This window comes from Triticum aestivum, chromosome 3A (genome assembly GCF_018294505.1).
Source record: "Triticum aestivum cultivar Chinese Spring chromosome 3A, IWGSC CS RefSeq v2.1, whole genome shotgun sequence".
NCBI lineage: Eukaryota > Viridiplantae > Streptophyta > Magnoliopsida > Poales > Poaceae > Triticum > Triticum aestivum.
Window position 1 is genome coordinate 15,354,955 of NC_057800.1, and position 15,766 is coordinate 15,370,720.

The following is a 15,766-nucleotide window of genomic DNA, read 5'->3' on the forward strand; positions in this document are numbered from 1 at the left end:
CATGTGTGCATATTCACTCTTTCGTGGGTATCCTGCACTAATAATAAAAACCTTGTACAAATAATAAATCAGTCAAATGGGTTAGTTATGTAGAAGCAGAAAAAAAAGATATCAAGTACTACAAAACATATTTAACTTCTTTGGTACAAAAACGCGTCGAACAAATGGTCAACATTGCAAGTTTGACCCTATTTTGAAAAAAAATCAAAGAAAATGAAAAAAGCCTTTGTGTTGAGCCATCTTATTGCACTAGTTTGTGGGAAAAAATATAAAGCCGCTTCTGGACTGTTTGGGTGAAAATTTGGCATTGTTTAAATGAAAACACCCAATTATTTTAACAAAAGTAATGAAATGCGGGTCACCACTTGTCACGTTGTGCAATAAGTAACTAAAAGGGCAAATATTGGACATTCAAACATGTGAACAGCACAAATTTTATTTAAAGTTTATAAATTTTACAGGCATAACCCCTAAACATAGCTAGTGACAAAATAATACCGGTGCATAAACCTAATCTATTGATCGACATCGTCCATGTCGGAGCCGCTATGATGCCGAAGGAGCCATCCTCTTCCTCCTCCTTATTGCCATCACCGTCCTTGCCAACAATCTTTACCAACGGTCGACGTGCTTCAGCACCGTCATATGTCATACCTTCGCAACTGCGGTATTTGTGTGAGCAACGATTCATAGAGACACTCGCTTTTGGAATAGAACATTCTGTGTTGTGTTTGAGCACTCGAGGAGACGGACTTGGTTGATGTTCTAATGGCAAATATGGAACCTGATGCAAGATGATGGATATTGAAAGCTTTGCGGAAACAGTTCTTTCAAAGCCCGCGGGCGACCCACCAATTTATCAAGAAATACATCAGTGAAGTTGATAGTTGCAAACCCCAAAAGCTCCAACTCGAGCAGCTAGGGGGATATCTGCGCCTAGCACATGTTGGATACCTCCTCCACCTGGTGTTGAGAAAATATGGGTCGATGGGGCTGTTGTGAGGGGAACAATGAAGGATCTTCTTGTACCATTTGTAGGGATTTGTCGGGGAATTATGTTGGGTCATGTGCTCTAAAAATTCTTGGGTGTCATTTACCCTGCATGTCTGGAAATAATCGCATGTCGCGAGACACTGGCTCTATTTTCTGATCTAAATATCTCCCATATGGTCATTGCTTCAGTCTGCAAAGAGGTTGTTGAAGACATCGGGAATGATACTGGCAGCTTGCATGGAAACATCATTAAGGATATTATAGCTACGACTGCTCTTTTTGGATCTTGTTCTTTCATCTTTGAAAGTAGGGAGTCCAACATTGAGGCACACAGTCTCGTTGGACACGCTTTGGGTCTGTCTCAAGGCCGTCATTTATGGCTTCTACTGTCTCTAGATTTGCATTCTATTCACAAGAACATTTTGGTCAATGAATAAAGCTGAGCGTGTTTAGCCTTAAAAAAGGTAGATATGACTCATTTCGGATGGAGAGGGATGCAACAGGGTCGGTTAGGCACCCGTGAGTAGGAGGAATCAATGAGAGGAAGATGATGGTTGGTGTAGGTTGAACAACTACATGTCTACATCCATCCCCCCCCCCCCCCCCGGGTAAAAAGAAACAAATTCATTCTTCATGCTGCACAGTTTAAGCTATACTTCATGCTCCTGGCGGCATGACTGCTCGATCTGAGGCAACTCGGTTCGGCAGATCCATTGGCAGTGGCTGCGGGTGCACACACATCGGACTTTCTTGCTTAAGGGGAGATGAAGGCGGCGAAGTGGCAATTGGGCTTGCCGAAGTGGCGCCCGAGAGGAGAGAGAGGAGGGGTGGTGGCCGGGCATCGGAGGGGTTGGCAACACGATGATCACACACACCTCTAGTTCACAGATGATGATGCGAAGTTGAATTTTCTTTCGTTGGAACTATCAAATTTGTTTACAAGCCGCAATCACCCCCTAAAAAATGTTTTGGAGTACTTTGTGTTTTTATTCTATCGGTGAACAGAACCCGTGATATATATGTTGTGCCATGGGATTGAGAAGATATAATTACTGTTTGTATAGCATAAACCACACCATTGGAGAAAATATTGGTCAAATTGAAATCCCAGAAAACATGCACGCCTACCAACTACGATAGTGGGAGTATAATGAAATGTTGGTAATAATAATGGCATGAATATCATAGGATACATGCCTCTTAATAGCACTACCTTGCATGAAGGGTTTTTTATGCAGCTAGACATCACATTTAGGATGAGCACAAGGTTCCCAAATTCGGGATCAATCAAGCAACATATTTGGAGTGCTAGCTGCAACAAAATACTATAATAGTATTGCTGCGTATGGCCATAGATTGGCAGCATTCCGTAGCAACCACGTACTGGAACAGTACCAACTAATTCCCATCTGAACTTAAGAGCACCATCTTCGATCACATCCTGTCAATGCGAAGGCCCGGCGGGCAGCGTACCGTGGGCATGGGGACGCTCCTGCACAGCGACCTCGCCGGGCCTAGTGCTGCTCGTCACCGCCTTCATGTCCAGTAGAATGCTGCCCGCCGCGCTGCTCGGTAGTGGTGGACCATTTGCCCAAACCTTGACAGCGTACCGTGGGCATGGGGACGCTCCTGCTCTGATGCACACTGCAGACACGACGGTGGCCATGTCTAGGGCGCCAACGGCCAGGAGGCACACGCTGTCGTCCCCTTGCCCGTGGAGCAGGCACTGCGGCTCCGACACCCGGAACCGGTGAACCTTCCCATAGTGGACCTTGTGCACTGGCATTGTATGCAGGGCACCCAGGTGGCTGAGGAGCGCCAGCGGTGCACCGACGAAGCCGCAGCCAGGCTCCATGCAGAAGCAGGGCGCATGCAGGCACGTGCTCTGGTGGTCCTCGAGCTCGTTGTAGGGGACGTCGCTCCCGCAGCCGTCGTGGCGACACTTGACCGTCGAGGAGACGACGGCGTCCATCGCAGGGCAGCGGCTAAAGCCACCGCCGTGCTCGCACGTCTGGCACTGTTCGCCAGGGAGCTCGGCGAGGCATCTGCCGCATGCCAAATGCCCGGCATTGCACTGCACAAAAAATTGTATCGGTTACTGACAGTGACATACCTCAGGGTGAATGGAACAAGAGATTGATCAAGCATTGTATAGAATGAAAAATAACCTGGAAGACAGGGGGCTTGATGGGGCGGGAGCAGACGCGGCAATTAAGCAAACTCATGTCCATCTTTATGGTAACTTCTCCGGCTGGCTTCACTTGGCCACTGCTGGGCAGCTCCGCCCTCGCTTTCTTGGCGCTCCGATTGTCCTTCTCCATCGTTGACGGCGAACCCCTGTTCCTTCCCACATCCACTTCTGGAGGAGCCTGCACCCCGTCTGTAATCTGGCAAGAAATCATGGAGGGGAACACAATTACATCATGAACTGGAACCCACAACGACGTAGAGATATTTTTTCTGTGTAAGTCAATAATACAGTCAGGGTAGTGAAGTGAAGAGCGTTGACAAACTTGTACAGAATACGGTTCAGAAGAAGGACCAGCAGACTGCAATTGCTCACCGCTTGTTGGAAAAATTATGCTTTCTTCTGTCAAGGAGTCTGGTGCTGCAACTGTAAATGTAACATTAATACACGCTAGAATTTTGCCTGAGATATATAAAACCAATCTTAAAATAAAAGATTTGTTTCAAATTCATCATGAGAGTGGAAATGCCAGTGCACAAGGTCCACGCTGGCTACATGCATCTCAACAGGGACAAGTCATGTTAATAAGTTTATTAAAGAGTGCAAATGTTTATGAAAAATCTGTTATAAGATATAACCTGGCTATGGAAAATGCTTATGTACCTGATGATCGAGCTGATGTACTATGTAATACTACAGGTTCAACAATGATCGAGCTTGCCATGTTATGGGTTGTTCTAGCATTGCCAAGCTCTGCTGATACAGGATGCTTGTTATTCTCATCAGTGTCGGTGATAGCAAACTGATCGGCCTGAGCATCAGTATTTGTCTCAGAATCAGCACATTTTCCCCCTTCAACAATGTTACCATGTCCCATGTTGTTAAGCACAGGAGCATAAACAGAGTCTTCTAGACGATGTACCTAGTTGAATCAGAGCGCGCTTAAAGTTATCATCTGTTGCAAAAGTAATATGCAACTTCAGAAAAAGAAAAGTAAGTACTTTGAAAGAGGTCGGCCAGATATGATTTCATCTACTCTTTCGGTCCCCATTTACATGGTACAAACGTATTTCAACGGCCAACTTTGACAAACGAAATGTTGGTCACGTGTCATAAAAATTATAACATCAATTCATATTGAAATGTAGATTCCATTGGTATACTTTTTATGTAAATATTATATATTTCTGGTGAAGGTTATGGTCTAAGTTTAATCGTGGAAACTGAGGTTGAAATTTAGGGACAGAGGGAGAGTAATAAACCTGGCCAGTCATTAACATTTGGTAAAAAAAATAAGCCTACGCATGGGATAAATGTTACAGGACTAAAAATACGTTTATAGAGCACGGCATTATTTTGAAACAAGACACGAGACTGGAAATAGTGTATTTCAAATAAATAGAGTATCACAATTTGCTTTCAAAGTTCAGAGCATAAGTCGCAATTACCTGCAAGCTACCAAAGGGATGTGAAGCTACCCATTTGTTATGTTCCGTAGTGACAACACTCAAGCGTGGAAAGCCATTTGGTACTTCGAACGCAGCATGTTTCACAAGATCGATAAAAATGACCTGCATTTCAAAGAAAATTATGGAAATAAATTTTGTAAATAAAGAAGTGACATTAGCACATTCAAGCAATTTGTTATCCCGTAATAATGAATAAGTCTGTTAGTGTGGTGAAAATGTTTCTTACACTCAGTATGTGCACGCAACCCTTTACATGGACAAACAATGCATCAGACTCTTTATATTCCCTGATTCCTTTGATTAGGCAGTCAGCAACCAAATTGCACCAATCCATCTGTTTGAGCTTATCAAGCTGTTGAGCAGCTCCCAGAAAGGACCTGTTGACAGCCACGGATGTATTTGGTGCTAGATAAATCGCAAGTATCGCCATCATGAAGGCTATACAGAATGGTTCCTCCTCAGTCATGGCACACATTTCTGTTGCCACCATCTTCGCATTCTTTGCTCTATTATTGTGAGAATACTGATTGTAAAGAGCGTCATCAACATACACATGTAAAGACCAGTTGGGAGCTCAACCGTACCACCGTTAATTACATGGGATGGCCCACTTAGGACCATCGCTAGTGGAGACTACTATACGTGCCACCAACAGAAGTACTAAGACTACCACAATGAAGAGTAACATACATTAGTAATATACACATATCCCTAGACTATATTACTACCTTTATAGTGGGTAGTAACATAGGTGTGGTGTCATGCAAAGCTCCATTTATTAGGTTATAGACTCATATTACATTGGGACATGTGATGTTACAGTAACTAGCTAAGTTACTATGAGGATGCTTGGATACGTTTTTAGTCTCATGACTAAAAGTAGTGGGACTAAAACTTGCTAGCCTCACCCATGCTTGGATCCAAATACTAAAGAGACTAAAATCAAGTTATTGAGCATTTATTATCCTCCAAACCCTCCAATCCAAAACTCGCATGTATTAAAGGAGAGGGATTAAATAATGAGAGAGAGGGCTAATACATATTTTAGTAGATTTCCTATGACTAAAAAATTTTAGCCTCAAGACTAGTCCTAGCCTCTCTTTAGTCAGGGGTGCTTGGAACTTTAGCCTCTAAAAGAGACTATTTTTAGTCAGACTAACCCTTGGATCCAAGCACCCTTGTAGCGACCTGACCCGAATGGGTCAAGTCTCTGTGCTTAAGTGTCATCCCTGTATCGGTATGCTGACACACTCAGTACTCGAGGATTTATAACAGAGGTAAATCACATATAAAAGTAACGTAAATACTATTACCTCAATCCAAATAGCAGAAGTAACAAGGTTGTGGATTCCCAACACCAACGGCAAAGTTGAGTGTAGAAATCGTAACCCTAACGTATCACTTACTCGTCGTAAGATAATCCTGCAACATGAAATGTTGCAGCCACAAAGGGTCAGTACATTGAATGTACTGGCAAATTCACACCATAGAGAATGATGAATAAAGGCTATCACTACATGCATATTTGGCTGGTGGAAAGGCTATATAGTTTAGTTTTGCGAAAAGCCAATTTTTCCTTACTGCAAAGGAATAAATTTTATTTAACTATCATGGTGGTTGTTAAACATTGAGAATGGTTGACAGCATTCTCAATCCCAATTAAAAATAATCATTAACAATCCAACAAAATTAATTAAAGTAACATGATGAGATTCACATGATAATCCAAGTATTAGATACTCAAGACGTCCATAATAGGGGACACGGCTAACCATGATTAGTTTATACACTCTGCAGAGGTTTGCGCACTTTTCCCCACAAGGCTCGATCGCCTCCGTTGGATTTCTCGCACTACATGGTGTTTGAGAAATGGATGACTGAGACATAGTCTTTCAGAAGCGCTAGCACCTTACGATGGATAGACCGTTACAGCTACTTTCCCCTACATCTGCTAGTCTACCCTGTAAGAGTTCGCACGACTTAGTCAACTATGCTAGAGCCCATAGTAGCTTGTGGCTGCACACGGAAGTTTCTAGTATGAATAATCTCATGATTCCTTTGAGTCTGGGTGGCGGTCCATAAAAAAACAGGCAATCCTGGTCTATCCAGGTGCCTAGATAGGCAATCCTGGAATACCCAGGTGCCTCAATCCACCCAGATGTGTGTTTAAGTTGCCACCTTAAGTAAACCATTAATTAACAATCTCACATCTGTCATGAATACTCTCAAAACCCAATCCACGTCTACGAGCATAGCATGGCAATGTAAGCATAACGTAATAGTAACTCCCAAGGGTTTGATAATAAACAGGTAATAGGTACTACCTCAACTACTTCCCATGCCATAATTTAGTTAGATCCTAATCATGCAATGTTTGAGGTTTGATCTAATGCAATAAAAACTGGGTATGAAAGGAATATGATCAAAGTGTGAACTTGCCTGCAATGTTGATGAAGATGATTCGCACTCATAACTCTTGATAATTCTACTCGTCACACTCCGATCAATCTATCGTAAGCAAGCAATAGTAACCACACATAAGCAATCACTCAAAAGATCAGAAAGATCGAAGAAGTCGATTCGGAAAACATCAAAACCAAGCAAATAGCTCTTGCAACATAAAACAATTTCTAACAGTACCAAAATTATGTGAATTTGGCCTTATCAGAAAGTTTAGGTCAAGAGCTTCGATTTGCAAAAAGAATCAACTCAAACGGAGCTACGAAACTCAAGTTATGATCAAACGAAGTTTGAATTCAAATCTGATATAATTCAAATTTTAAACTTTTCAAAAACATGTTTGAGTTGGATTACTGGATAGAGGAGATCATAGCGAAGACGTGGGCGTTGGTTTCATTGGATTTAGACTAACGAGTAAAAAGTAATGATCGTTTGAAGTTCAGGGACTAAACTATAAATAAAATCATCACAAATAGATCCCTGGCCGAAATTAAAAAGAAAAAGAAAAAAAAAACTAAATAACGAACATTCGCTGTCGAACGCTAACTAACGAATACGTTCGCTGTGAAAACCTAACCAGCGAACGTTCTCGAAATAACTAGGCAAAAGAAAAACCGATCTAATAAAATAAAACCGAACTAAAGAAAAACCTAAAAAAAAACCGGGTCGGTTTGTACCGGTTCAGGGCGGTTTTCCATCGAAAACCGCCGGCAATAGTTAGCGAGTCCGGCGGCGGCGATGTTTGCCGCGGCGAGGCGGACAGCGGCGGCTTCGGCGTCGGCAGCCAACTCCGGCGAGGCGGGGTGGTGGCGACGGCGGTCGAGCGGGCGGCGGGGAGCGGAGCAGGCGACGGCAGCGAGCGGCGCGGGTGGCGGCGAGCGGCGCGGCGCGCGGCGGCTCCGGCGAGATGCAGGGGCAGGCAGCAGCGGCGGGCAGAGAGAAGGGGCCTGGGGCCGCGCTATTTAAGGGGGGAGGAGGCCTCGGGAGGCGTGGAGGAGGGGCGAGGGCAGAGGCGGCGGGGCGCGGTGTCCGCGATGGACACGGCGGCGGCGGCGCTGTCGTGGTGGCGGCGGTCTCTTGCTCGGGCGGTTGGGGCGACGGGGCACTGGGCCGCGGCCTGGCTGAGCTGGGCCGGCCCAGTTCGGCGACGGAGGGTTTTTTTTAAACATTTCCAGACAAATAAAAAATAATAAAAGCAAAATAAATAAAAATATTATATAGGCATATAATATATCAGAATTTTCAGAAAAAGATTTTCTACGACATGGGCATTTTTATAATGCCAAATAAAATCCACGCAAATTTAGATAATTGAAAGAGTGCTACTGGTCTAATAAAATCCAATGAAAATCATTTTAAAAATACCGAAATGATTTCAAATTAATTTTTCTCCAATTTTCTATTGTAGGGAATCATGTTACCCTATTTTCCATGTATTTTGTTTCTGGAGAAAAGTAATTTGAATAAAACTCAAATAATCCAAATTGAAAAATAATTTCAAATGGATTTTGAATTTGAGTTTCTTTGAAACTCCCAACTCATATTTCATATAATTTGAAGAAGTCATTTTATCTTCTCTCGTGAAAATCATTGAGTTGCATAAAGTTTCAGAATTGGAAATGTTCTCAAATGAAATTCAAATATTTTCAACACCCCTTGTCATTTAAATAAATGGAAGAAGTCATGTCATCTTCTCTCGGGGTTTTGTATTTGAATTCACGGAGAGCACGAATGAAAAATGAAAGTTTGGAAAAGTCCTTTTATTCCCTCTCATTTAACTTTCAAAAAGGTTTCGAATTTCACTCAATTTCACACAATCAATCAAATCTATCTATTTATTATAACATTCCAAAATTTATTATAACATTCCAAAATTTAGAATTTTGGGATGTTACAACCCTTTATAATTATCTTTCTCTTCATTAACTCATTGCCACATAAACAAATTTACTGAGTTGGACTTGAAGTTACTGCTGAAATTACTCCCACTGTGGCTAGTCTAAGTGGCAAATAGGAAAGCCGACCTTTGTTGGATGGCTAGCGATAACCATTCAAAGTTTCTCGAGGTGGACGTCAAAAAAAAGTTCCTTGAGGTGGGACCAGACACCTCGTCAACACATTTTTCGTTGACCTTCAAAAGCTTTCTATGACCCTTAGTACGGAGCACTCAAAGTTGCTCACACTGTCGAGCAAGACTTCGATATCGATTTAAGAGAGCAAACACATCTCAGACGTTTCTCCAATGATCGGTCACTTTTGGGCCCGCCGGTGGAAGTCCTAGTTTCGGCTCGGCAGCGATCGACCATGCATTGACCAACAAAGCATATATGCAACAATAATACACCACTAAAAATTTATTTCGAATAAAACTTCAATGATATATTTTGTGACCTGCAATTTACATTTTATTGCTCCCTTCGCTTTTATTTACTCTGCATATTAGAGTTGACTGAAGTCAAATTTTATGAAGTTTGACCAAGTTTATAAAAAAATATAACCATTTACCATAGCAAATCTATATGATGTGAAAGTATATTTAATAATAAAATCTAATGGTATTGATTTACTATTGTATATGTTTATATTTTGGGAATTTGTAAATTCCAAACGTTTGGAATTAGGCAATAGATCCGAACGATCTAATTGGCGTTCGATCCTGATTCCCCGCGCGATAATTTCTCGCTCGCTCGCAGCCAGATCCGATTCTCGCGTGGGCCCAACCGCCCGTTCTACTTCTCGAGCGTGAAAAGATATCGAAGAGAAAAAACTGCGCCTGTAGGGATTTAAACACACGAGCTGCTCCATGGGATACCAGTGCACCACCACCCGGGCTAAGCCTGCCTCTTGTGTTCCAGATTCAGGTTAGCCGATATTTATACTTTATTTGAAAACGGGAAAATAACAATGCTTTCCACAATGAGAAGAACCATCTGGATCAAGTTTTTTAAGGAACGATGTGCTGTGTTTGTACTCATCTCCTTTTTGTACAGATGATCAATTTTTAGAGAAATAAATATTTCGCCTCCTAGACTTACATAACTTCTTTTTGTAAATATGATGATAGTTTACGCACAGCAAGACTGATAACTTAGGTACAAATATTGTGATAACTTTGAGCGAGGGAGGGGATGTTGTTGAAATAGAGTTGATAACTCATATGTGCTAGCATGGTAATATACGCACATCAGAGCTGATAACTTACTTAGTAGGGGTGTTCCTAACTAAAGCTTCCTACCATAAGTCAGACATTCCGTGGAGGAGCCCGAGGAGAGAACTGTTCCCCCTTTCCTTTTGGGAGTAGCCCAAGCGTGGTAACTATTTTTGACTCATGGAAAAAATTATTGAAAAAAACCCCATGACTCATGTGTACTAGCACGGTAATATATGCACAACAGAGCTGATAATTTATTTAGCCCGGATGTGGTAACTATTTCATTCGAAAAATTTATTGAAAAACATCCTCGATAACTCATGTGTACTAGCATGATAATATAAGCATAGAAGAGTTGATAACTTACTTAGCCAAGGTGTGGTAACTTTTGATCTGATAAAAAGTTGTTAAAAACACCATGATAGCTTATGTGTAAATAACATGGTAATATACGCATAACAAAGCTGATAAACTACTTAAACCCAAGCCTGGTAAATTTTTGACCATAAAAACTCATCGGGGATATACCACCATGGGACCTACCTTTGAATTTTTCGTCGCGTCAGATTTTTTATGTTGAACAATTTTTTGATCTGACCAACGGTTTTGAGGTAAAAAAAATTGAGTTTCGAAATAGCAGAATGTAGGACGACATTAGCTTTTTATGTCCTCTAGTATATGCATGCATGTGGGGAGAAGGTAAGAGAAATCATTTTTATGCCCCGGTAGTTTTTGTGGAAACAAACTGATAACTTATGTACCACATATGTGATAATTTGCGTAGTATATGCATGGTAACTTTTTGTCCGAAAAAAAGTCGTCGGAATATACCAGGGAAAATGTTGTTAAAAAATACCTCCCAATAACTCATGTGTAAGCAACATGTTAATACACGCACAAGAGAGCTGATAACTCACACACAAATGTCACGGGAATTTTAACCGAGGGAATGAAAATTGTACCCCGAATAACTTTTATGCAACATAGTAATATACACAATAAAGTTGATAACTCACTGCAAACATCATATTCACTTTTTGACCCTGGGATAAAAGTTTGTTGAAAACATACCCCAAAAACTATTGTGTAAATGACACGGTAACTTATGTATGACAGACGTGATAACTAGTCCAGATGTGATAACTTTTGGTCCGAAAAAAGTCATCAGAACATATAAATATGAGATCTAGTTTTGAAGGTCTCGTCGAGACGAATTTTTTATGAAGACGTTTTTTCAGTCGGAGCAACGGTTTGAGCTACAAAACATTTTGAAGTTTGAAAAAAGAAAAAATCTAGAATGACATCAGCTTTTCGTCCTTTAGTGTGTATATATGCATATAATTAGAGTGAGTAATGCACGTGAAAAAAAATTAATCATTCTAATACATGCATGTATGTAATTATAGTGAAGTAAGAATCGTTCTTGCTTATTACTAAAATCCGAACGTTGGTAGTTATAAAAATTCAAATATTTTTGTTTGTTGTCAAAGTTTATAAAGCTTGACTAACTAAAGCTAATACGCGGATCAAATAAAAACGAAGGAAGGACTAGCAAGTTGAGGACCAAGTGTGACCGTGGGTGTGTGATATACTTTGCGCAGCTGTACTTTTTGACACGTGTTAGCAAAAACCAAAACCAGCATGCACGATGCGCCGTCGCCAACTTGAATCATGCACCATCCGCAAAAAAAAAAAAGCTTGAATCATGCACGCCACCGCGCAGACAATCATGTTAGAGTTGTGTCGAATATTATTGTACAAGGTAGGTTACAGTTGGACTTGGTTTTGGACTGTGTGTAGACAGGGTAGGAGTTGTGTCCTAATAGGACACTTGTATTCTAGGCCTCTCATATATATCGGGGGTAGACATACGATGTAAGCTATGCCAACATAATAGCACAGGCGCGCAAGGGGGAGCCGGCGGCGTGTGCCGGTGCCCGGGTGGCCGGATGCGGTATTGTGACGGTATCACGGAAAGGAGCGCCCGTAGTCAAGCCCCGGGATGTAGCCATATCGGTGAACCTTGTTAGCAAATCTCGGTGTCGTGCTCATGTGATTGCTTGATCCTCGAATAATTGACGGAGTGCCTCGAATTTGTTCTAACAAAACATGGTTGAGCTCCTCATGGATCGTCTTATTCCGCACGTACAGTAGGCTCGTGCTCCTTACGTCGTGAGGTGCATACATGCAGGAGATGAGATCCCGTGTTCCTTCCGGGTGAAGACGAAGACGGGGGTAGTCGGCGCGCGGCAACGTGGCCATTCGACGACCACCTACGAGGCTTGGAAGAATTCGGGGCGACCGCTGCTGCTGGAGCTAGCTGGCCTTCTGGGGGTACGTGCGTGCAGCTGGTGCGGCCGGTGGAACGCACCTTCGTGTTCCCCGTCCACGTGCATCATCCCGCTGGCCCGCCACTTGCCAGGAAGATCGATCAGCCGCGCGCGCGTATATATAGTACATGAGCTCGCTGCGATGAGCATCATATTCAAAGCTGATATCATTGCCACTTCCAGGAGAGTACTCTGTCGAGGTTCATGGCGTCCATGGAGAACATCCATGTCCGGACGGACGGCGAGCCGGGGTGCGCTCTGCCGCCGGAAGCACACTCTTTCTCGGGGGATATCGGCGGCGGTACGACGATCGAGACGCCTTTCTCTGTGTCGTTGAGCGTTCCGGCCTCACCGATGGAGACGAAGATCGGTGTCCACCACCCCGCCATGCCCCTGAGGCAAGCCCGTCAACACTCGCTGCCGTCCCCGGTAGTCAGAGGTAATGCCGACGCGCCGGCCGTGCCGCGGAGCGACACCATGCGGAAGCGGGACCGGCGATTCGACCGCTTAAGGACCTTCTCCGGCCGCCTCGACCGCCAGCTCTCCACCCTCCGCGGCTTGTCACAGGAACTGCCGGCTGCTGACCCCGAGCGTGGCAGCGCCAATATCTCCGAGGAGGACACTGATGAGGACCACGACGTCCCCACCGCCGGCCGCTACTTCGCCGCACTCGAAGGCGCCGAGCTCGACACCCTTCGTGTATGTAGTATATTATCACATTTTACCATTTCCCGCAAGCAAAACCAGGGGGCGTTGCTTTGTTTTTTAACAACATGCTGAATGTTTGCAGTCGACGGAGGTGGCGGTGCTGCCCAAGGACGACCTGTGGCCTTTCTTGCTTCGGTTCCCCATCAGCGCCTTCGGGATGTGCCTCGGCGTCAGTAGCCAAGCGATGCTATGGAAGACGCTCGAGTCAGAGCCCTCCATGGCGTTCCTCCGCGTGCGCCCCGCCGCCAACCATGTCCTCTGGTGGGTCTCCGTTGCCCTCACCGCCGTTGTCTCCATCGTCTACCTTCTCAAGGTCGTCTTCTACTTCGAGGCCGTCCGCCGCGAGTTCCACCATCCGGTCCGCGTCAACTTCTTCTTCGCTCCCTGGGTCGCCTGCCTCTTCCTCGTCAAGGGAGTGCCCCTCCCAGAGTGGGAGATCCACCATGTCTTCTGGTACCTTCTCATGGCGCCCATCTTATGCCTCGACCTCAAGATCCACGGCCAGTGGATGTCCAGCGGCGAGCGGCGCCTCTCGAAGGTGGCCAACCCATCCAACCACCTCGCTGTTGTTGGCAACTTTGTTGGTGCGCTACTCGGTGCCAGGATGGGCCTCCGGGAGCTGCCCATCTTCTTCTTTGCTGTTGGGTTGGCCCACTATGCGGTGCTCTTCGTCACCCTCTACCAACGGCTCCCCACTAACATGCAGCTCCCCAAGGAGCTCCACCCGGTCTTCTTTCTCTTGGTTGCCACACCTAGTGTCGCGTCCATGGCATGGGCGAGGATCTCCGGCGAGTTCAACAACAGCGCCAAGCTCCTATACTTCATCTCGCTCTTCCTCTATGTATCGTTGGTGGTGCGTGTCAACCTGTTCCGGGGGTTAAGGTTCTCGTTGGCTTGGTGGGCCTACACGTTCCCGATGACGAGTGTTGCCCTAGCGACGGTGTTGTATGCGTCAGAGGTGAACAACATGGTAACACAAATGCTTACGGTCGGGCTATCAGGAATTGCCGTTGTCACCGTCATCGGCGTGTTGGCCACCACCGTGTACCACGCCTTTGTGCGTGGGGACCTGTTCCCCAACGACGTTTCCATCGCCATCACGCAAAAGAGGCCCAAATTTAGCAACATACTTGCACACCTCCGCTCGCCCACTCCGGCGTCAAGTAGCTCATCCTCTTCATCCTAATTTCATTTCCAAGCATGACACCTACTTTGATGAGTCTATCTCCAACTCTAGGACAACGTGCAGCGCCGGTGAGACTCCGGTGGTGCATGGGCATGGAAGAGCAGAGTGTTATATGGTCGGTGAACAGAAGGATGCATGTTGTGAATGCACACAAGAGTTGATATTGATTAGTACTCCCACTGTAAACTAATATAAGAGCGTTTAGATCACTATCTAAACGCTCTTGTATTAGTTTACGGAGGGAGTGCCAACTTATTTGTACAAAGTTCCTTCTCTTTGTTTTCTTTTGTTCTTTTTCCATCATTTGCCAACTGACTACACGTAGTGGCAGGTGGCAGTGATATCCTTGAGTAATTTGCATTGCCATGGACCATGGTACGATATATAATTTCTAGAATTAACATTTGTGTTTGCAAATTGAGTGGGTTCTTGAGAAGTTTAAATTAGTACAATATCGAATTTTCAAGTATTGGTCGCCTTTCTAACGCAATTGCAACTGCAATTCTTCAACGCAATTGCAACTCTATATTGTTTTGTCGGGGAGGGACAATTGCATGTCTAATACTAACCATGCAATTGTAAGTATTGCCTCGTAATGCAACTATGTGTTGTTTTGTGTGTGGGGGGTGTGGAGTTGCATGTATGCAACCAGGCACGCAACTCTGATTGTCGTGCCCCATCTGCAACTGCATGTCTTGTAACCTGAACGCAAGTGGAATTTTTTGTTCTGTCGGAGGGGGCGGGCCAGTTGCAAGCCCGACAACAGCCCCGCAACTGCAAGCACCGCACCCGACCGCAACTGCATGTCCTCCAACATAGTTGCAACTGGACCTTTGTTTTGACGGAGGGGGCGGGCCAGTTGCATGTCTGACACTAGGCATGCAACTGCAAGTGTCGCACTCGACCACAACTGCATGTCTTCTAGCTCGACGGCAACTGGACTTTTTTATTCTGTTGGAGGGGGTGCCGGTAGAGGGGGCGGACCAGTTGCAAGCCCGACAGCATCCCCGCAACTGCAAGCGCCGCACCCAACCAAATTTGCATGTCCCCCAACGTGGTTGCAACTAGACCTTTGTTTTGTCGGTGGGGGAGGCGGGAGAGGGGGCGGGCCAGTTGCATGTCTGACACTAGGAATGCAACTGCAAGTGTCGCACCCGACCGCAACTGCATGTCTTGTAACCCGACCGCAACTAGACTTTTTTGTTCTGTCGAAGGGGCACCGCTAGAGGGGGCGGGCCAGTTGCAAGCACGACAACTGCAAGCGCCGCACCTGACCGCAAC

At 44.7% G+C, this 15,766-nt stretch overlaps 2 protein-coding genes across 2 annotated transcripts; one reads left to right on the forward strand and one right to left on the reverse strand.

The window, feature by feature from the left end:
• Nucleotides 1-2,437: 2,437 nt before the first annotated feature.
• On the reverse strand, nt 2,438-12,762 carry LOC123056618 (uncharacterized). Its single transcript, XM_044479958.1, has 6 exons — nt 12,633-12,762; nt 4,877-5,223; nt 4,630-4,752; nt 3,903-4,103; nt 3,162-3,380; nt 2,438-3,067 (listed from the first exon to the last, which is right to left on the reverse strand). The coding sequence occupies exons 1-6, from the start codon at nt 12,760-12,762 to the stop codon at nt 2,438-2,440; spliced, it is 1,650 nt and encodes a 549-aa protein (XP_044335893.1).
• On the forward strand, nt 12,336-14,511 carry LOC123057574 (S-type anion channel SLAH2). Its single transcript, XM_044480517.1, has 2 exons — nt 12,336-13,290; nt 13,382-14,511. Exons 1-2 carry the CDS (start codon nt 12,796-12,798, stop codon nt 14,483-14,485), a joined length of 1,599 nt encoding a protein of 532 aa, XP_044336452.1. The 5' UTR covers nt 12,336-12,795; the 3' UTR covers nt 14,486-14,511.
• The last annotated feature ends 1,255 nt before the right edge of the window (nt 14,512-15,766 follow it).